This window comes from Vombatus ursinus, unplaced genomic scaffold, assembly GCF_900497805.2.
Source record: "Vombatus ursinus unplaced genomic scaffold, bare-nosed wombat genome assembly UNPS02014961.1, whole genome shotgun sequence".
Lineage (NCBI taxonomy): Eukaryota > Metazoa > Chordata > Mammalia > Diprotodontia > Vombatidae > Vombatus > Vombatus ursinus.
This window is the reverse complement of record NW_020954739.1, coordinates 1989276-2011218: the sequence shown is the minus strand read 5'-3', so window position 1 is coordinate 2011218 and position 21943 is coordinate 1989276. Positions and strand designations below refer to the sequence as shown.

Here is a 21943-nt window from a genome sequence, read left to right as displayed (position 1 = left end):
CCACCACTCCATCACTGCTCTCTGTATGATGTCTGATATCATTGGCACTTAATATTTATAAAAAAAAATAAAAAAAATTTCAAGAGGTCCCTGCAAAAGGATCACATATAATGGATAAAAAACATGACAGCCGTCACACTGGTTCTATAGAAAAGGAGAAGGAAGGGTGACAATACACTACCAACAAACAACTCCATGCATTTCTTACAGCAGTTCTCATAACAAAATCACAGTACCATGTACTCAGACTTAGACCCAAGTAGCTCTGTCACTTTCTTTCGGGTTTTTTTGGTTTTTTTTTAGGCAATTGGGGTTAAGTGACTTACCCAGGGTCACACAGCTAGTAAGTGTCAAGTGTGTGGTCTGAGGCCGGATTTGAACTCAGGTCCTCCTGACTTCAGGGCCAGTGCTGTATCCACTGTGCCACCTAGCTGCCCCCTTCTTTTGTTTTTCAAAATCTCAAAGTCTGTCAATACTTCATGGCTCTGATTCATCCCATTGTCCCAAGCAGACATCTCATACTGTTCAATCCCTCTCCCCCAGCATAAGCCAATGAATCCAACTAAATGAATTCTACAGGAGAGTTACGATGTAGTCATAAAAGCAGTGCTGAGCTAAGAATCTTGCCATTTCCTATAGTGAAAGCTAACCATACAGAAATGCAACTTGTTTTGTACAAAGTTTCATAAATTCATTTAAAAAAAAAAAAGATAATATACACTCAAAGTTTGAGAAATAGAAGCAGAGAGGGGAAAGTTCAGTTTGACTGTTTGGTAGTTGTCTAACCAGAGAGTTCCAATGCTCCCACAAAGAGGCAGCTGACAGGGCTGAGTCCCCTTTCCTCTCCTGCCAAGCCTCACCTGAGCATTTATTCAGTACTTATACTGGCTTAAGAACCAGGCATTGAGGCCTCAAACAAAAAACTGCTTCTATTCTCAAGTTCTAAAGTAGCTAACATTCTACTGCAGCAAGAAAAAGTGGAATGCTCTGAAAATACCTGTTAATGGCTAGAAGGTGCTTTCCCCAGCCTTAGATGGGATGTGATCAACAGGAGTTACAGATGCAGATGGCACCTTAAGAAGTTATTTTATATTGTACTGTATGAGGTACGTGTTTAATGGTGCCTTTAATAAATGTGAACAGTCAGGATGAAGGAAGAAGTGGTTTAAATAAGGAAGTACCGCTTTGATGGCAGTTCATTGACTTGCCCAAGGTCACACAGGGAGTCAAGTATCAGAGGTGGGATTAGAGCACGTCCTCTGACACCAAGACCAGTGCCCTTCTGACCATACCATGTTACCTGCCCAACACTTGATGCCTTGGTGGCAAACCTTTCTAGGAGGAAAGGGGATCAGAGAAACATAGAGTTTTAGAGCTAGGAACTGAGAAGTCTAATTCAGTCCAATCAGTTCCTGAACAAGAATCCCCTTCCCAGGCCAAAAGTGGTCCTCCAGCTCTTTCCGCAGAACTCCAGTGACAGAGAACTTCAGCTCATAGAAGAAGGCAATATATTTCACTGCTGGGCAATTCATTCAGTGTTGCAAAACTCAAATTTGCCTTCTTGTCACTCCCTGCACTGCTCCTGATTCTGTCCTGGGACCAAGCAGAATAAGCCTAACTGCCCTAACACTGGGTAAAGCCAGGAAATCAAGCTGCTTCTGGATATCGCACAACCACGATCTCTCGATGGCCAGATTGTGAGAAGGATCTCTGGTTGTCTATGCTCTCCCTCTGCCATCATCCCACAAGGTCTAGGAGAATCCTCTCTATTACTGGCCCCCAGAGACCATGGGAACAACAACTTAATATTTATTGAGAAAGTTCTTTCTCCATTCTGGGCCTCAGTTTCCTCATCTGTAAAACATGAGGACTGGACAAGATGACTGCTAACTATGAACCCGCACAATATTTTATAGTTCAAATATTTTCCTCACAAGAACCCTGTGAGGTAGAAAGTACAAGTAGTATTGTTCCTATTTTAAAGATAAGGAAACTGAGTTTCAGAGAAATGAACTGACTTGCTCACAATCAATCAATTAATCGTTTATTAAGTGCCAGGCCCTATACTTAACAATGGGGATACACAGGATCATAGAACCATGGATATAGGACTGAAACACCTCAGAAGTCATCCATCGAAACCAGCCCCTTCATTTTACAGATGAGGAAACTAAGGCCAAGGCAGGTTCAGTGACTTGCCCAACAACACACAGGTAGTCAAATATCAGGGGTGGGATGTGTGATTTCAGCCCATGTCCTTCGATACCACAGCAAAAGATCTTTCCACTATACCACACTGCCTACCCAATATAAAAGTCCATCAGTCTCTGTTGCTGTAGAGGAACTCTACAATATTGAGGAACTCACATTCTACTGGTTGGGGTGGGGGTGGGAATAGCATGTAAAGTAAATAGAAGTAGAGGATTTTTTTTAAAAGTACACTGTCACTAGGGTGGTGCAAGCCAGTAATTGACAGAGCGGGGACTCTCGCCCAAGAATCTACTAACCACAGGGACTGACAGGCCTCCCTTGACTCTCGAATCCTATGCTCTTCCACCCTCTACATCATGATTACAAGCCCTTCCTTAGTGCTTCGGCATCAGCTATATCTCACTAGTGATGACTGTTACCAAACTCTTACTCAATCAGTTCTTTCTGGTGGGTGTACACTAAAGTAGGCAAATGCTTCTATTTTTAATTCACAATTATCTATGCAGAGAAGGATCACCTATCAAAGTTTTGGATTTTTTTTTTTCCAGAGGAAACCCAAGAAAGAATCCTTGTCCTTCCACAATTCAAAATAAGGAATAATGTAGGACCCTAGACAGTTGTCAGTCATGTATAATTAACTGGAGACACTGAAATGATGAAAGAGCACTTTGTCCTAGTTCTAGAAAACACTTTTCTGAAGATGGCTGAAAATTCCAGAGCTTGGATTCTAAGGATTTTCTCAGCATAATATTTTCTAAATGAGCATCTATTTAGGTCAGGGGTTGTTAACCTTTTTTGTCACGGCCCCCTTTGGCAGCCTGGTGAAGCCTATGGACCTCATCTCAGAATAATCTTTTTAAATGCACAAAATAAAACATGTAGGTCTGAAAAGGAAACCAATTATGTTGAAAGAGTTGTCAAAATATTTTTTAAGGTCAGTACCTAAAACTAATTAAGAACCTCTGATTTAGATGCATTTTCTATAAGCTTCCCTGAAACATGCATTTCTCATTGTAAAGATCAAGTCTCTAATACTCATTTCTGACTCAACAAAAAAACCTGCCTAAATATTCTACCAAGAGTCATGGGAAATAGTGGCTATTTCTATTTCAACAACTCAGAATCTTCAAAAAATTTTCTAAAAAATCATTGTGGGAACAGAATTAAAGTGTAACCTGAGGGTGGAAGGCATTAACCACACGGTAAAACCGGAGAAACCAATTTCTATATGCTTGTGCAATAAACAAGAGGGCCAGAAAAGAAGGATTAAAAAAAAAAAAAGAATATAATTAAATATTTGCTGACTATTCTGGTTTCAATTTTTGCTTGACATTTTAATGTTGCATAGAACAAATCAATCCTAATTATCTAATATTGACAATCAACATCATTAATTAATTATGTGATTTGTAACAAGTTTCTAATTACTAACATTACTGTTACATATCCAGTCACAATGGATTTGGAAATGTGTATAACTTAAGTAAGGATATAAAGAAAGCATCTAAATTCAACATCAAGTTGCCCTGAATTTAAGCTCTACAAAGACATAAGACAGGACATACTTCCTATTAGAAAAACTGTATTTTGTAGGTCACCACTTACATTGAATAAGGACACCAGGTCACTGGCATTGGACTATACGTGTACAATACAAACAGATATTTCTCAGTAGAATTCTTATATAAGAATTCATAAAAATATTATTCTGGAGAGTTGTTAGGGTTAAAAGGTCATTAGAAGCAATATATTGATAATAAAATTGGAGTGGAGGTTAAAGGTTATTTAATGGTTAGTGGTCGAGGCTCTTCCACTAATGTCACTGGCTTGCTGTACTACCCAAACCACAGGAGAGAGAGATGCACCGGGCTTCGTGTGAAGGAAGTGGGGAAGGGTGGGGCCAATGCAGCCAGATCCCCATATCACAGCACTAAAGGACTGAATTCTGCTTGTAACCCAATCACTGACACCCACACAGCCATTTCCTGCACTTAAAAAAAAAAAATCTGTTTCTCTCTTTGCAAATCAACAACTTTTACCTAGAAACTATTCAGCGGTGAACTCTGACTGATTTCAATCTGTAGTTCGTTGCAGAAAATATATCATTGTTTACCTGAGAGAATTGTACGTGTACTAAGTTTAACTGCCAGGTTTCAGGAGGCTTACTAGGTATTCATTTTCAATGTGCCTAGCAGAAACAAATAAACCTGGCCAAAATGAATGCCTGCTCTCTTAAAACTTATTGAGAACAATCTTGAAAAGAATGCAAATCACAACGGCAAAATGCCCACCTGGCCACGAGAAGAAAGTCAGTTACTAAAGCTATGAAGTAGAACAGTTCATCAATCTGTTGCAGGAAATTCTGGAAAGTTTGATACTGGCACCAGACTTCATTATCTAGAAATGTTTAAATGTAGCATCTTCTGCTGCAGAAAAAGACACGTAACTTCTAATATTTGTAGCTCTCAGGAATTAAGTCAAGGGAACCACCTAAATCACTCCCACAAAATTTGAAAAAACACAATATTCTGCAGCATGGTATAGTCAACTGAATCCTGGGCTAGGCAGTGGGACGTCCACAAATTAAGTACCACTAACTAGCTGACTGATCATCAGCAAAGAACTGGGCATTCCTGGATCTTGGCTTTCCCATCCGTCAAATGAAAGGGTTCACCCAGCAGATGTCTAATGTCCCTTCCCTTTTGAGTATTGTGATTCTAAAAAGGAAATACAAAATGGAAGCTGTATAAGGCCACAGATATAAGCTTGTTTTCAGTCCACACAAACTGGTGTAACTTACGAATTTTCTTTCAGAGATAATATTAAAGAGAGAAAACTGGACTTGAAATCAGCTCTGCCACTTCGGGGCCGTGTGGCCCTCATGAAGGAAGTCACTCAACCTCTCTGGGTCAGGGCCTCATTGTTCTCATCTGGGAGGTGGGGAGAACAAATCCTATTCCCTGCCACAGGGTTGCTGTGAAGATCAAACAAGGTAATAGAGGTACATCACATACTACGCAGCTCCCTATTTCTGTAAGGTACTATCATTCAGCATCTAATACCAGTCCTTTGTACATAGCAGACATTTAATGCATATCTGTGGAATAAACGAAACCTCGTCTGCAAAGAAAAAAATTACCAGTCACTGAATGCCTTACTGAATGTTTTCAACTCAAAAATTTTACATTAAATCAGATTCAGTATGTTCAGGGACAGCATGAATTGTGGTGAGAGGAGGGGGCTGAAGTCAAAAGGCCCGAGTTTGAGTCCTGCCTCTGAAGACCCTTCAACATGTGACCTTTGGCATGTCATCTGTCTGAGCTTCAGTAGAACAGAGATGGCATTTCCATTGTTGGCGCTATACCAGCAGTAAAGTATTTATTTATACGGTACCAAAGAACAAAATCCAGCTCACCCAAGGTGAAGGAGTTGTACTTGGCTCTCTCTGCCTCACAGGGCTGCTGAGGAAAGCATGCTGAAGACTGTGTGACCATACGAAGATGATTTCACAAAGGGATTCTCAGCTCCCCCTAAATGCTTTCTCTGCTAATCTTTCTGTAGTGAAAGGAGTATTAAATAAGCAAAATGTAAAAATCTAACCAAATCAAACAAACATAAAAGTTAATTAAAGGGGTATATGTGGTCTATGTGGCGTGTACACGTCTGCTATTTTATGACTCCTCCCAACATAAACTCCTAATGGGCAGGAACTGTGTCAACACAGTCTCTAGCACAGAGTTACCACTGCTATCCACCTAATCAATAATATCTACTCATATTTGTATAGCAGTTTATGGCTCACAATGTGTTTTTCACATGCGATTATCTCATCTGAACCTCATGGCAGCCTAGTAGGTAGTACAAGCGTTATCTTTTCCATTTTACAACAAAACTGAGGATCAGATAGGTCAAATGATTTACCCAAGGTCACAAAGACAGTAAGTGGCAGAATAAGGACATGAACTCAAGTCTTTGAAACGGAGTCTACTACTATTTCCACTAAACCCTCAAAAATCAAACTTAAGTCAGAGAAAAAGATGTCATAGAGCATTTCCATTGGATTTATTTTTCTAGAACTATCTCACGAGATCCTTAAAAACGCAGTATCATTCTGTTTGCCTGTTCACATAGGCTGATCCCTCCCATCACACTAAGATAACAAAGAAAATACCCTTAAATTTCTACCTAGGACCTAGTACAATGCTTTGCACACAGTAGGTATTTCATACATGAATGAATAAGATTATTAAGAAGTATGAAACACACATATCAGTGTATTAGATATAAATTTCTCCACTAGAGCTCTTCTAGTCATGAATACCAAGAGCAAGAGTACCTCTCTTTCTGGTTCCTAGCATTATATCATCCACATTTTTCAGTGGTGCCAGGAAATGATCACACATGGCACTACTCAAACTGTATGAATTTTCAAAAATCTGAAATATGCTATGTCAGTTTTTCTTTGATAGAACTGAAATAAAAACAATGCTCCAACATTTTCCACTGGTGGGTTTTTACACGGTGTATTTTCTTGCTTCACTGGTTAACATGTTTTGGCTATAGACTTCAGGCAAAGAGACCAAGACATCAACGGAAATTATTGCCATCTGAAAGTTTGTTATTCGAGCAGGGTTTTCCTCCAATACTCATCTCTATCTCTTATAAGAGACTAAGTAATTTTTCATGTTTTAAGTAACCACTTACTCTCAATTGCATAGAGAGAAAGAAGGATAAGTATACACATGAAAACACAATGAAGTTTCCTAAATTAAAAGATACATTTTTAACAGAATTTGATACAAAAGCCTACAGGATTCCTCAGATACAATTTGTCAAATCTGAAACTGTTGTTAAATATATATTTATAGATAGTTGAATAATGATTGCCCTGCATTTAAGTACAATGACTGCATTTCAATCCACATTAACAAAGCAGAGCCTGGGCAAGGAACCTGGGCACCTGGGCACCCCAGACCAAGTTTTAAAACTGTGTCCACATGGGTTACTGTCCACGGAGCCTTTGAGCCTTTATCAGAATATGTTAGACTTGACATCACAACCAATCTCTATGCACTAGGGAGATTGGGTTGTTCCAGTAATAAGAATATTTGCATTTATGAAAACCCATAATGAAAGTGTCCCTCCTGAGGTACCACCCTAGAAGTTGCCTACCCCTAGTCTGAGTTCTTGACTACTGAGTAAACATACAAGACAATAGATGTCGTAGACCGTATATCTACTTCATAAACAGAACATTTCAGCATTTCATCTAGTATAAAGGGAAAATCAAAGACAAATGAATCCTACAGGTTTCCCTAATGTATTAGTAATAAAACAATAATATGGGGGCAGCTAGATGGCTCAGTGGATAGAGCACCAGCCCTGAGTGTAAATCTGACCTCAGACCAAACACTTGACACTTACTAGCTGTGTGATCTGGGCAAGTCACTTAACCCCAATTGCCTAACAATAATAACAATAATAATAATAATGATATGCTACATTTACAAAGCCTGTTGTCCAAGTAGCTCACAGCACTCCACAGTATCATAGCAAGAAATGGCTTTAGAGATAATGTAGTCCAACTGAATTTGTCCCTCCCTCCCTATTTACAGAAAAGGAAACTGAGGACTAGAGAGGTTAAAGATTTCATTCATTTATCTTAGTAACATCCTTGTGAGGTAGGTAGGAATGGGGATAATCCTTATCTGGTGATATTATACAGAAAAAGTTAATGAGAAGAAAGGAGAAGAGAATTGAGGCTTCCTGAATCCCAGGATTCAGCTAATTTCAATTAACTTAAATTGCCTCTCTTCACAAAACGTGTAAGAGGTTGTAAAATGAGGTCAATGTGGAAAGGCCAAAATAATTTAATTTAACTAATCTAGCAAAGAGAATTTAATGTGAAGGCCACTGATAAGCCTTGTCACAATCCATTCAATCCAAACATTTATTAACATTCCAGATATATAACGAACTGTGCTAGGTGCTAAAGATACACAGATGAAAGTCAACATAGTTTCTGCAAGAAGTTTGCAATCTAGAGAGACAAGACAAACATACAAATAACTAAAATTCAAGTTGCAATATAAGTGGATAGAAGATGTCCAAACAGAATGGCCTGAGAGACTCAAGAAAGGTACAATGATTAAAAACGAAAGAAATGGAACCTGGGGAGAGGAACAGGAAAGGTTTAATGGAACAGATGACTCTGGACCTGTCTTGAAGGAAGGGAAGGAAGTCAAGAGGTAGAAATATGAAGGGAAGACCTTTTCAAATTGAAGGCCAATATGTGCCTTAGAGGCTGGAAAAATCTGGAAAAGCCTGGAGAACACCTTCTAAGCTAGGTTTGGGTAAGAAAAGGAATAGTATCTAATAAGGCAGGTGGGAGTCAGCTTGTGAAGCACGCTAAATGCCAGGCCAAGGAGCTTATATGTACACACACACACACCCACACCCACACAATTGGGAACCACTGAATGTTTTTAATTGGGAAGTGCCATGGTCCCTTGGACTGGAGAGGGAGAAAACTGGTAGGAAGATTAGTTAGGAGGATATTACAATTATCCACAAGACATAGAGAAGGCCAGAACTAAAGCTGAATGTAACAAGGGAAAGTGGAAAGGAGGAAAAAGGCTTGCAGGATTTTACGAGTGTAGAATTAGCTTGGCAACTGACTGAATAAGGGAAAAGTCAGTGATGACTGAGCTTTTGAGGCTGGGTGACTGACTGGATACAGTTCACAAAAATATGGAACTACTATGGTTATCTGTATTCAACCACATCCCACCTCATTTCATTATAAATGACTTCGAGTAACACAAAGCTAAGTAACAAGACTGTATGCAGATCAATGGAACAAACTTAGAAAGAAGCAAACGCTAAATGACATTACACTGGGGTCTGACTAGGATGCTTTAATCAAAGAACAAGCATTTATTAAGTACTTGAAACAACAGTGGTTGGGGCAATGTTATGCTTATCTTTATATTTCTTATCAGCTCTACTGTATTCTACACTCTTTGCTTTTGATGGCAAGTTATCTACTGGCGAGCACAGACACATGCTACAGACAAGACTTGAACTGGGGCATGAGGCAATGGAGGAGGAAGCAACTTCAAAAAGCATGACCCCCTGGAAGCTGAGAATTGAGAAGGGAGTCAGCTATGGAAAGGAGCAGGTGATAAGAATGCAGCTGAACAACTCACCCAGCAGAGATGCTGAAATCAAGGGGAGCTGTATGAAAATTTCTACAAAGAGAGAAGAACTTCTAGGACCTGAAGTGGGCTCAGATCACTGTTTGCACTGTTCTACTTCCACACTAGCTGCTTTGTCTACCTCTGAGGACACTGCCCTGAGGCTTTTTATCATGATTAGTGAGTCCCTGGCCAGGATTGCCATTTCTTTCTTTCTTCCTTTCTTTTTTTTTTTTTGGCTTTTTAGTGAGGTAATTGGGGTTAAGTGACTTGCTCAGAGTCACACAGATAATAAGTGCCAAGTGTCTGAGTCTGGATTTGAATTCAGGTCCTCCTAACCTTAACTATCCACTGCACCACCTACCTGCTCCTAAGGATTGCCATTTCCTGAGGGACATCAGCCAATCACTGCACTCCCAGCTCAACATTTCCCCATTAGCTGCCTTGCCCCGATATTCTCCTTCCTCTCTGCCCCTTCCAGCTCCCCATGATGGTCTGTATTCTTCTATTACAATGTAAGCTCCTTGAGAGTAGGGACCATCTTGTTTTCTTGTACTTGGATCCCAGTCTCTAACACAGGGCCTAGCACAAAGTCAGCACTGAAGAAATGCACTCACACTCACTCTTTCCCTCTCCCTCTCCCTCTCCCCTTTCTCTTTCATTTTGATATCCTCAATATCTAACACAGTGCCTTATACTTAGTAGGTATTTGTTTAATAAGTATTAATACTAGGTGGCGCCATAGTACATAGAGTGCTGGGCCTGGAGTCAGGAAAACATCTTCCTGAGTTCAAATCTAGCCTCAGACACTTACTCTAGCTGGGTGACTCTGGGCAAGTCACTTAACCCTGTTTGCCTCAGTTTCCTCATCTGTAAAATGAGCTGAAGAAGGAAATGGCAAACCACTCCAGTATCTTTGTCAAGAAAACCCCAAATGGGGTTACGAAGAGTCAGATACAACTGAAAAACAATCGAACAACAACAAATGTTAACTGAATTGAATACACACCTGTAATAACATCCCCACAAATTCAAACTTCCTGAACATATTTCTAAATCCAGACAGAATTAAGGAAAATAGCGGTCAAAAAACCTCAACATTAAAGCCAGAGTTGTAGATTTTCAACGATTTCTTCTATCACATGTAACTCTTACCAAGCTGAATCATCAATAAAAAGCGAAATTATATTCACTGTCAGGAAAGCAGAAAGATGGGAAACAATTTTTACAGCAAGTGTTTCTGATAAAAGGCTTCATTTCTCAAATATATAGACAACTGAGTCAAATTTATAAGAATATAAGTCATGCCCCAATTGATAAATGGTCAAAGGACATAAACAATAGTTTTCAGATGGAGAAATTAAAGTTATCTATAGTTATATGAAAAAGTGCTCTAAATCACCATTGATTAGAGATATGCAAATTAAAATAACTCTGAAGTACTACCTCACACCTATCACATTGTTAATATGACAGAAAAGGAAAATGATAAATATTGCAGAAGATATAGGGAAACTGGGACACTAATGCATTGCTGGTGGACTTGTGAACTGATCCAACCATTCTGGAGAGCAATTTGGAACTATGCCTAAAGGACTATAAAACTGTGTACACCCTTTGATTCAGCAACACCACGATTAGGTCTGTATCCCAAAGAGATCATAAAAAAAGGGGAAAGGTCCTACATGTACAAAAATATTTATAGTAGCTCTTTTTGTGGCGGCAAAGAATTGAAAATTGAGGGAATGCCCATCAATCAGAGGATGGATGAACAAGTTGTGGTATATAAATGCAATGGAATACTATTGTGCTATAAGAAATGATCAAGTGGACTTCAGAAAAACCTGGAAAGACTTACATGCATTAATGCTGAGCGAAGTGAGCAGAACCAGAAGAGAACATTGGACATGGTCACAGTAACACTGTGCAATGATCAACGTAGCTCTTCTCAGCAATACAATGATCCAAGACAACATCAAAAGACTCACAACAGAAAATGCTATCCATCCAGATTCTTTAAAGAACTATGGGGTGTCTGAATGCAGATCGAAGCATATTATTTTCAATTTTTTTTTGGCTTTTCCCTTTGGTTCTGTTTCTTCTTTCACAACATGACTAATGTGGAAATATGTTTAACATGATTGCACATGTATAACCTATATCATATCAGATTGCTTACCATCTTAGGGAGTGGAAAGGGAAGGTAAGAGGGAGAAAAATCTGGAACTCTAAATCTTATGAAAATGAATGTTGAAAACTATCTTTACATATAATTGGAAAAAATAAAGTACTATTTACAAAAAAAAGAATAAAATAAAATAATAAACAATAACAAAAAGAAATCACATCCATTGCTTCCCCTTTAAGAAGGAAAACATATTAACATATTTCAGAAAGATTTCTATCCCAAATGGTTAAAAACAAGAGTAGAGCCATGAGAGAAGTGAGCATGGCTAGCTAGCTGGGGCATATCCTTAAATGGAGGTTCTAAGCAGAACCTTTCCATGGTGAGAAGGCTGCTCAGGCGGGGGTGGGAAAGTCCAGAGAGTCAGGAGCAGAGCTGGGAGAGAAGTGAGCATGGATGGATGGCTTGGGCACAAGTCAGAAGTAGAAAGCCAAGAGATAAGTGAAGTGAAGAGATCAGAGAAACTTCTGTTGACTAATAGCAGCCAATTATCATCTATATTCTTGAGGAAGTTTGGCTATCATCTTGCCTGGAAAAAAGGAACTGATGGAGAGTACCATTCTGACTCTTAAGATCCTATTACTTCACTTTATCAAAGATATAAATGGACAACAAAAATAATTAAAACAGATTTGTGAGAGGCACTGACTAGTTCTCTAAGAATATTACTTTTTGTTTTACAATATTGAGAAAAACCTTTTATCTCATCATCCCATTAATAGATTCATTCACAGAATGTCAGAACTGTAGGGAAGCTCATAGGCCATGGAGTCCCATTTGTACCTGACAAGACTTCCCTCTCCAACATACCAAACCAACAGATGGTTATCAAGGCTTTGCTCAAAGACCACTAAGGAAGAGGGACCTACAAGCTCCCAAGGAAGCCCATTACACTTTTTAACAGCCTGAATCATTAGAAAGTTTTTCCTTACACCAGACCTACAAATGTGTGCCTCTGTAACTTGCACCAGCTCCTCCTAGTTCTGCCCTCTGGAGACAAGCAGAACATGTGAGGCCACCCTCATTAGGTATGGAATCAGGGGAGGCCTGAGGTGTCTGTGTGCTGCTCTCAATACTTGCTAGTCAGGTGGCCAAGGAACAGGCCCACATTGCATCTTATTGCCTCTCTGAGTCTTAATAATTATACCTAAAGCATTTATTCCATAAGGCCTTGGAAACTTTGAAGTGCTACCTACATGCCAGCTTTTATTATTCCCATAACACAGTCCATCAGATATTCCAAGACACTGACTGTGTCTCCTCCAAAGCTTTTCTTTTCTTGAGGTCTTTCACTATTCTAGTCACCCTCTAACTTCCCAAAAGTGGAGGCCAGAATGCAACACCGTACTTCCAAGGTGTCTGACTAAATCAGAACACAGCAGGACACAAGGTCTCTTAGAATACATCCTAAGATCCCCTTAGTAGATCTGGTAGCCACATCACATTGCTCACTCTTAGTGAGCCTGAAACCCATTTTAATACTCAGTCTATTCCAGACAAATGGCTATCTGCCTCTCCCGGCTCATACCCAAGCTTAGAAAACCAGCTTCTCAAGAATAAATCTCTTCATTTATCCTTATTAAATTTTATATTCTTAGATTCAGTCTAATGTTCTAGCCTGGTTAAGAACTTTTTGGACCCCAACTCTATCATACAATGTGTTAGCTTTCTCCTAGCCTTGTATCAACAGCAAATTTGAGAAGTATGCTATATATGTCTCTGGGTGAGTCACTGACGAAAATGACAGCGTCAAGTACAGACTCTAGGGGCACTCCACTAATGACTTTCTTCCAAGCTGACAATGAAACATTAATGACTATTCTTTGGTCCCACCATTCAACCAGCGTTGAATCTACCTAATCCTACCATCTGATAGCTTACAACTCTTTATCTTGTCCAAAAAAAAAAAAAAGTATAAGACTCTGTCAAATGCTTTGCTCAAATCTAGGCAAACTGTATCTACAGCATTTCCATGATCCACAAGACTAGTCAGTAACCCTATTAAAAAGAAGAAGAGGTCAGATTGGGATAAGCTGTTCTTAGTGGTGCCATGCTGACTCTTTGTGATCACTGCTTCTTCTTCATGATGTTCACCAATCAACCCTCTAACAACATATCCTAGAATATTGCCAGGAATCAAGGGGACCTACAGTTTGAACATTTTACTCTCTTCATTTAAAAAGAACATCTGGCTAACATGTGCCTTTCTTCCATCTTGCAGTAAGCAGTTGTTCTGTCCTCCATGATCTTTCAAAGATCACTGATGGTAGCTCAGGAATTATGTCCACTGGTACTTTCAGAACTCTGGGGGTACAGTTCATCTAAGCCAGGGATTTGAATTAATGAAGGACAACTAAGTGCTCTCTTAACATCTCCCCACTCACTCATCTTGGGTTCCAAACTTCTCATTGTTTTTTTTGTCCTTCCCAATTTAAAAGTCCTTCTTGGTAGAGAAAACAAAAACAAAAAGAGTACAATGGTTGTATCTCTTCTCCATCTTTTGTCACCATGGTCCAAGCTCCCTGGGTGGTAGCAGTGCCTTTTTATTGCCTTCTGCTTCCTTGCCCAGCCTCAGGCTCACCTTGATGCTACTCCTTCAGGCCTGGGCTGTGCACCACCCACACCCACTCCCACACCAGTCTCATTAGAGTGCACCCTTTTCCCCTCACTGGAATTGTTTCTTTGAATACCCACACCTAAACTTCTTGGATAGAATGGAATCATTCCTAAGAACTGAATGGATGACAGACAACAAAAGACTACCACAGGGAGGCTGACAGGGAATGGAGGGCATTCCTACATTATGTGTTCTCTATAATACAGCTGCTGAGCAGTCCCTGTACCCCTGCCATCAAGGAACACACTACTGGAAACAAGAACATAGAGATGTGAAATCCCTGATCACTTTCTTTCTGTGGTCAACCAGCTCTTTTCCATGTGACCAATCTCTCCCTGGCAACATACTCTCACAGCTATTGGAGCAAAGGGAGAAGAAACTGCTGGAGGTTTCTATTCCTTCTCCCCTATGCCCAGCTCCTCAACCTTAGCCAGTATGATAATGGCTACTCCCCACCATGGCAAGCAGGGAGATGCCTCACCATCCATCAGCAAGACAATTCTTCTGTCACTCCAATGGTAGAGGGATGACATTAAGAAAGAACTGCCGATGAATGGAAGAAAGGAACCATGGACCAACTACATGGTATTGCTTATACTAGTGATTCTCTAGTTTCACCATCAGGGACATGGTTTCTCATTATATTTAAAAGAGACTATAGCAGATGAAAATGGCTTTTTGTTAGAGAGTGGGGTAAAGAGAGGAAAGGTGGGGTGCTGGATTCTACTGTACTGAGCATGATCCTAACAAAAGCAAATTCTGAGACATATGCCATCATAAAGTAGATAATATTTTTAAACAGCTTTGCTTGGTGTGGGGCAGGTAAAAGAATAAAGTCTCTGAACAATTTCAACTTGATAATCCTAATAGGAAATAAAGTTTCCCTTTTCTGGTTTTTTCTGTGTCAGATGTCACAAAGAATTCCAAAGACTCTGGGTTGGGACGGACCTCCAAGGCTGTCTAGTAAAACCTCTACCTCAAGATGAATCTCTTCTACAGAACCCCAACAAGTAGCCATCCAGCCTTCTCTTGAAAACTGTCAGAGAAGGTGAACCTTCATAACAAAGAATTAACATGCTACATTTTGAAGGCAGCATGAATTTAGAATGCAGGAGGAAACCCAACCCCATACTGCTGAAATAAAATCAAAACAACTTAATTGCGAATCCAAATAGCCCCAGTTTGAAACTGCTCTTGGACTTCTCTGAGGTTAGAATTAGAGAAGCTAAGTGAGAAGAAGCTTAGTTTACTTCGCCCTTATTCCTGTAGTGTGGAAAAGACTAGGAAAAACTGATCATAGAAAAAGACATCATACTTACCACTGGGTGGCTTGGGTCGGGGAGGAACATTTTTCTTCGGTGGCAGAGCAGGAGTGTCCTGTTTACTTTTAAAAGGGTCCTCTGAGAATCCCACCCCTCCAAAAGAGGAGGTGAAAGGGTCAGAAGGGGTGGGCTGCAGAAACGGAAATGAAAGGGAGATAGAGAAAAGCAATTCAAATAAAGATTATGAAGATCAATCAAACACATAATCAGTTTTTACTGATCCCCTCTTATGGGAGGCCCAGCCCAACAGCCTGGGCCGGCTTTTTGTTTCCACATGGTTGCCACTCAAGGTTCCTGAAGGGGAGATAAGTACTATAGCCCTTTCTATATCTGTATTGTGTCGAGCACGGTATCTGGTCCATAATCATGTCATAATAAATGTTTGCTGAATATCTGCCGTTAAATGATGAAACTGAGGTTGAAGAGAAGAGGCCTGCCCAAGTTCTACTGAAATTGCTTCCTCTGAGGTTCTAGTGAAATCTTAAATTTCCAACTCCAATGGTCATTTCTTGGCTTTTATTTTCCTGGACCACCCAGTCCCTTAAAGCCTGTTCCAGGGGCAGCTAGGTGGCGCAATGGATAGAGCACCGGACCTGGAGTCAGGAGGACCTGAGTTCAAATACGGCCTCAGACACATAATACTTCCTAGCTGTGTGACTCTGGGCAAGTCACTTAACCACAACTGCCTTACTTAAAACAACAACAACAACAACAACAAAAAACAAAAAACAAAAAAACCTGTTCCTCCAATCATCTATTTCCTTTGGTTTGCATGCACAGTACTGTCCTGGTCTTCCTCTTAACCTGGCTAACCATTTCTTCTCAATCAACAGCAGGACTGGGGGAATGGCCCTGTCTCTTTTCTCTCACACATAAACGGACACCACAGGGATTGTGCAGGTAATTGGGTTCAACACAACAAGTATTTACTAGAAGGAAATATTGTCCCTGTCAATTCTCAAGAAGATTACACTTTGAGAATTCCTGAATGAGTTAGAATCACGGCTACGTTATGTAACAGGTAAGAGTTCAACAAAACTGTTAAGGAAACCTTTATTAATGCAGAGGTCTGACCCCCCCCAGATCTCTGCTCAAAAACTTTCAGTGGGCTCCTGATAGCCTACAGCAGGGGTGGGGAACCTGCGTCCTTGAGGCCATATGTGGCTCTCTAGGTCCTTACATGCAGCCCTTTGACTGAATCTAAACTTCACAGAACAAATCCCCTTAATAAAGGATTTGTTCTGGAAAACTTGGACTCTTGCAGTCAAAAGGCTGCACCATAGGATCTGGAAGGCCACATGTGACCTCAAGGCCACAGGTTCTCCACCCCGGCCTAGAGGATAAAATATAAACCCCTTACGCCGTCATTCAAGGCTGCCACTTGACTGATTCTGATCTATTTTTCAAGCCCCATTTTACATGACTATCATTCTTTCCATGTTTGCCTGTTGAAATATTGCATGTGTTTGTCCCAGCTCTTGTTCTGTTAATATTTCACAGGCTAAACTCATTAAGTGTACCTTTTTATCAGGTTTCTTGATATTTATACACCAACTCCTTTGTTGTAATGTATTGCTAAGCTTTTCAAATCACATATTATACGGCAAAATTTAGGAGGCAATGGTTTGAAGACATTTCCAGGTTGGCATGGGAATATTCTATCCTGTCCTTTTCCAGAACTATTCTATGATGTGGATGACGGCACTAAAAATCTATGGCTTTTGCTGTTTGATGTAAATGTTCTTTTTAAAAATAAATGGTAGTTTTTTTCCACCTGTAAAAAGGGGGAAAAAAAATGCCCTGGCCACAAACTGTCAACCAAAGGTCTTTCCAACCTCTAGGATCTCTCGCCATCACAAGTTGCCTGTCTCCTTATTACACATTTTTCTTCTTTCAAAGTTGCCTTTACTATTCATTTAATTACTCAAGAGATATCCATAGGTATTTCTGCTAAAAATGCTAAGGACCTATACTGGGAATTAATAGCTAAGAAATAATTCCTGCTCTCATAGAGTTTATAATCTACTAAGAGAAGGTACCAAATCTATTTATCTGTGTGTTTTATAAGACAGACTATGTTAAGTGACAGAAGGGAGATAGGAGCAAATTGTTCTCAAAGTTCAAAAGAGAGCTCATTTTAATGTGGGGAAGTGGATCAGAAATTATTTAAGACTTCATGGAAGAGGCAGCATGTAAGGAGTTGGTATCTGAGCTGGGCCTCACACAAAAACAGGGTTTGACATCATTTCAACTTGATATCACCTAAATGAAAATGTTGTGTGATGCTGTGTGGGAGCAGGGAGAAGTTGGCTGGAAAGGGACATACAGCATCCAGCGTCCAGTAGGATAGCCTAGGAGTGGCCTTAGAAGAAATATGGCTCCGATTACAATGATAGCAAAGAATCTGAAAACATACACCAAAAGAAGATGCATGTGCCCTAGGTTATGGGGGAACACTCCACACACCTAGGAAGGCAGTGTACCTAGAAAAGAGGGGACTCTCTTTTCATCTAGCTTTTCACAATCTCCCCAACTTGAAGTGCTCTCTTCTCCTCTTGAATTTTCCTAAAGCGATTTGTTTGGCTTGATCCCATTTTCCTGCCATATTTTCATTCACATGAAATGTCACAGTCTCCTAATGGCACCTACTCTCAAGGAGCTTTCCTTTTATAGCCTATCTTTGCCATACCAGTACACAGCATAGTGCCTTGAACAGAGGCAAAACTTTTTGTTGAAGTTTAATAGGATGAGCCACTATCATCATTGTTGTTGTCTTAATTATTCTGTATATACCCCACTCCTCCAGTACAATACAGGGTTCTATCCAAAACAGATGCTCCACAGATGTCACCTGATTCAAACTAAAACCACAATCATTCCCCATAAGGACTTGTAATCAACCAGTGGGGAGGACAGGCAAACGAGACACACTCTATCTAACCTTAGTGATAGTACAATTGGAAAGAGATCAAATCGAGCCATCTGATTGTCTCTTCAGTCTGAAAAGATTCAAACTACAGACTTCTGGACCTATCATAAGGTTAAGTGACCTCCTATCTAGGACCAAATGGACCACTGCATAACTATTTCTACTTTAATCTAAGCCTAGAGTAAAGCTTCTAATTTTTAAAAATTCAAGAAAACCACTTTGGCTTCTGTTAGCTGAAATAAAACAGGAGATAGAGAACATTATGAAAAGCAAAATGGATAACTTTGATTACATTAATTTGAAAAGTTTTTGCACAAACAAAGCCAATGCATCCAAGATTAGAAGGAAAGTAGAAAACTGGGAAAGAATTTTTACAACCAGTCTCTCTGGTAAGGGCCTCATTTCTCAAATATATAGAGAACTAAGTCAAATTTATAAGACTACAAGTCACTCCCCAATTGATAAATGGCCAAAGGATTTGAACAGGCAGTTTTTAGATGAAGAAATTAAAGCTATCTATAGTCATATGAAAAAAATGCTCTAAATCACTATTGATTAGCAAAATGCAAATCAAAACAACCGTGAGATACCACCTCACATCTATCAGATTGGCCAACATGACAAAACAGGAATGTGATCACTGCTGGAGAAAATGTGAGAAAATTGGAACACTAATGCATTGTTGGTGGAGTTGTGAAATGATCCAACCACTTTGGAGAGCAATTTGGAACTATGCCCAAAGGGCTATAAAAATGTGCATATCCTTTGACCCAGCAATAGCACTTCCAGGGCTGTATCCCAAAGAGATCATAAAAATGGGAAAAGTAGGGGGCAGCTAGGTGGCGCAGTGGATAGAACACCGGCCCTAGAGTCAGGAGGACCTGAGTTCAAATCTGGCCTCAGACACATAATACTCACTGGCAGCTCTTTCTGTGGTGGCAAAGAACTGGAAATTGAGAGGATGCCTTTCAATTGGGGAATGGCGGAATAAGTTGTGGTATATGAATGTAATGGAACACCATTGTGCTATAAGAAATGATGAGCAGGCAGACTTCAGAAAAACCTGGAAAGACTTGTATGGACTGATACTGAGTGAAGTGAGCAGAACCAGGAGAACACTGTACACAATAACAGCCATATTGTGCAATGACTTTGATAGACTTATCTCTTCTTAGCAATGCAAGAATCTAAGACAACTCCAAAAGACTCATGGCGAAAAATGCTATCCACATTCAGAAAAAGAACTATAGAGTCTGAATGTAGATTGAAGCATATTATTTGCTCTCTCTCTCTCTTTTTTTTGTTTCTTCTTTCTCGTAGTTTCTCCCATTGGTTCTAATTCTTCTTTACAATATGACTAATGTAAAATAGGTTTAATATGAATGTATATGTAAAGTCTATATCAAATTGCATGCCATCTTTGGGGGGGGATGGGGAAAAATTTGGAACTCAAAATCTTACGGAAGTGAAAACTAAAAATAAATTAATTCATTAAAAAAAGAAATTCTGTGTTGGGGAATAAATATAAAAAAAGAAGATTACATTATCAAAAGATTGAAGGAAAACTGATGGAGGTATTTTTCACAACTATGGCTGAGGAAGAATTCTTTTAATTTTTATAAATACCTTTTGTTTTCATATCACTTTAATTTCTGAATATATTCCTTCCTTATACCCTGCCCATTGAGCTATCCTAGGTAACAACAATAACAAAATTTGAGAAGGAAAAAAATGCAACTCAGCAAAACTAACCAAAAGGGAGAGAATCTGTCACCAAACAAGGTTTAGAGGAGGTCCAAAAAGATATAACAATTTTAATTACACGAAATTGAAAAGCTTTTACAATTACAAAATCCAAATAGGTAGGATAAGAAGGGTAACTCTCAATTAGGAAAAGATTTTTGCATCAAATATCTTTCACAAGGGTCTCATACCCAAGATAAATACAGAATTAACACAACTATAGAAGACCAAGAGTAACACCTCAATGGACAAGTGGTCAAATGACATGGACAAGTTTTCAAAAGAAAAAATACAGATTTCAGCTCTATGAAAAATTGCTCTAAATCACAGTTTAAGAAGTGGTGAAGAGGTCATGAGTGGAAAGTTTAAGAAGCGCTGCTCTAAATCACTAACAAGAGAAGAAACTAAAATAACTCTGAAGTTTCAAGTCACAAGCAGCATACTGGCAAAGATAAAAAAAAAACAGAAATAGTGTGTAGGTATATACTAATTTACTGTTAAGGGAGTTCTGAATTGATTCAATCATTCTGTAAAGTAATTTAGAATTATATTTAAAATATCTCGTGACCACACTCTTTAACACAGAAATCTCCCTGCTAGCCATATACCTTAAAGTGGTCAACGACAAAAAGATCCTGAATATTTAAAAATATTCATAGCAACAGTTTTTAATGGTATTAACAAATCAATCAATCAAAATCTTCTCATCAACAGGTTCATTCTAACACTACTGATCACCCTCTATTCCTTAAGACTCTCCTCTTGTGAATAGCCAGACCCGCTTCTAGCCCAGACACCACAATCAATATTAAGGGAGACAGGGCCTACCTTCTTCATCACCACCAGCAACAGCTGCCTACCCATTGTTGCCAAGTCAGATAGGCACAGGAGTCTTGGGAGTGACAGTATCTCCCAAACTAGAGGTGTCAAATTCAGAAAGAAACTGTTATCCCTGCAGCTGTATATTGACTTAGAAAACACAAATGAACATTATCTATATAATAATGAATATGTATATGCATATGTATTTTTTTGTTAAACATTTCCCAACTACACTTTAATATGGTTCAAGGCTGGACCTGGGTTTCGAATATGACACTTCTATCCCAAATTACACGTCTTATTTCCTGCCCAACTCTCACAGCCCTTATCTGGGGAAGCAACTCCAGTGGAGAAGAGGCCAGCTATCCCTACTAAATGCTACACACACACACACGCGCGCGCGCGGCAAGCCAGCTTACCTGAAGCAATGAGGCAACCTGAGGGAAAAAGTGTAAGCAGCATTTGACTCAAGCAAGTCAGAGTACCACCACCACCACCATCTTCCCCCCCTCAGATCCTGATAAAGACAGCCCCAGACCCCAAACCCAATAGCTTTGGGAGTGGTAGCGCTTCAGCCCAGTGCTCTCAGGTAGAGGGAAGCAAGCCCTTAAGACAACCAGCCTGGGAACTGCTCCTACAGGTACATTCTCAGCCACAGTTCCTGAAGATCCAAAAAAGAAAACTGTCACCAAAGTCCCTGGCATTGTTAAATGGTTCATCAGAAACTAGTATCATTTTATCAGCAAAATGAAATTAAAGAGGCATTAATGTATGCTTTGCTATCATACCCTAAGGACCATAGGACTTTTCCAATTTACTTGCAGCTAAAACCTTCCATATGTAGTCTCTCCCATTAGAATGTGAGCTGCTTGAGAAAAGGGGCTGTCTTATTTTTCTATTTATACCCCCAACACTTAG

The 21943-nt window shown here is 39.6% G+C and overlaps 1 protein-coding gene across 6 annotated transcripts in view; it reads right to left on the bottom strand.

The window, feature by feature from the left end:
- The window catches only part of EPS15L1 (epidermal growth factor receptor pathway substrate 15 like 1), a 117120-nt gene that overhangs the window by 15738 nt on the left and 79439 nt on the right, over window positions 1–21943 (bottom strand). For 3 of the 6 annotated variants that reach the window (XM_027845370.1, XM_027845368.1, XM_027845369.1), the window contains one exon: window positions 15529–15661. The exons of 2 other annotated variants lie outside the window; for them this stretch is intronic. In XM_027845370.1, the coding sequence (XP_027701171.1) occupies window positions 15529–15661 (133 nt within the window). Of the gene's footprint in view, window positions 1–5657; window positions 5767–15528; window positions 15662–21943 lie in introns of those variants that run through there. One more of the 6 variants, XM_027845371.1, reaches the window with a different exon arrangement.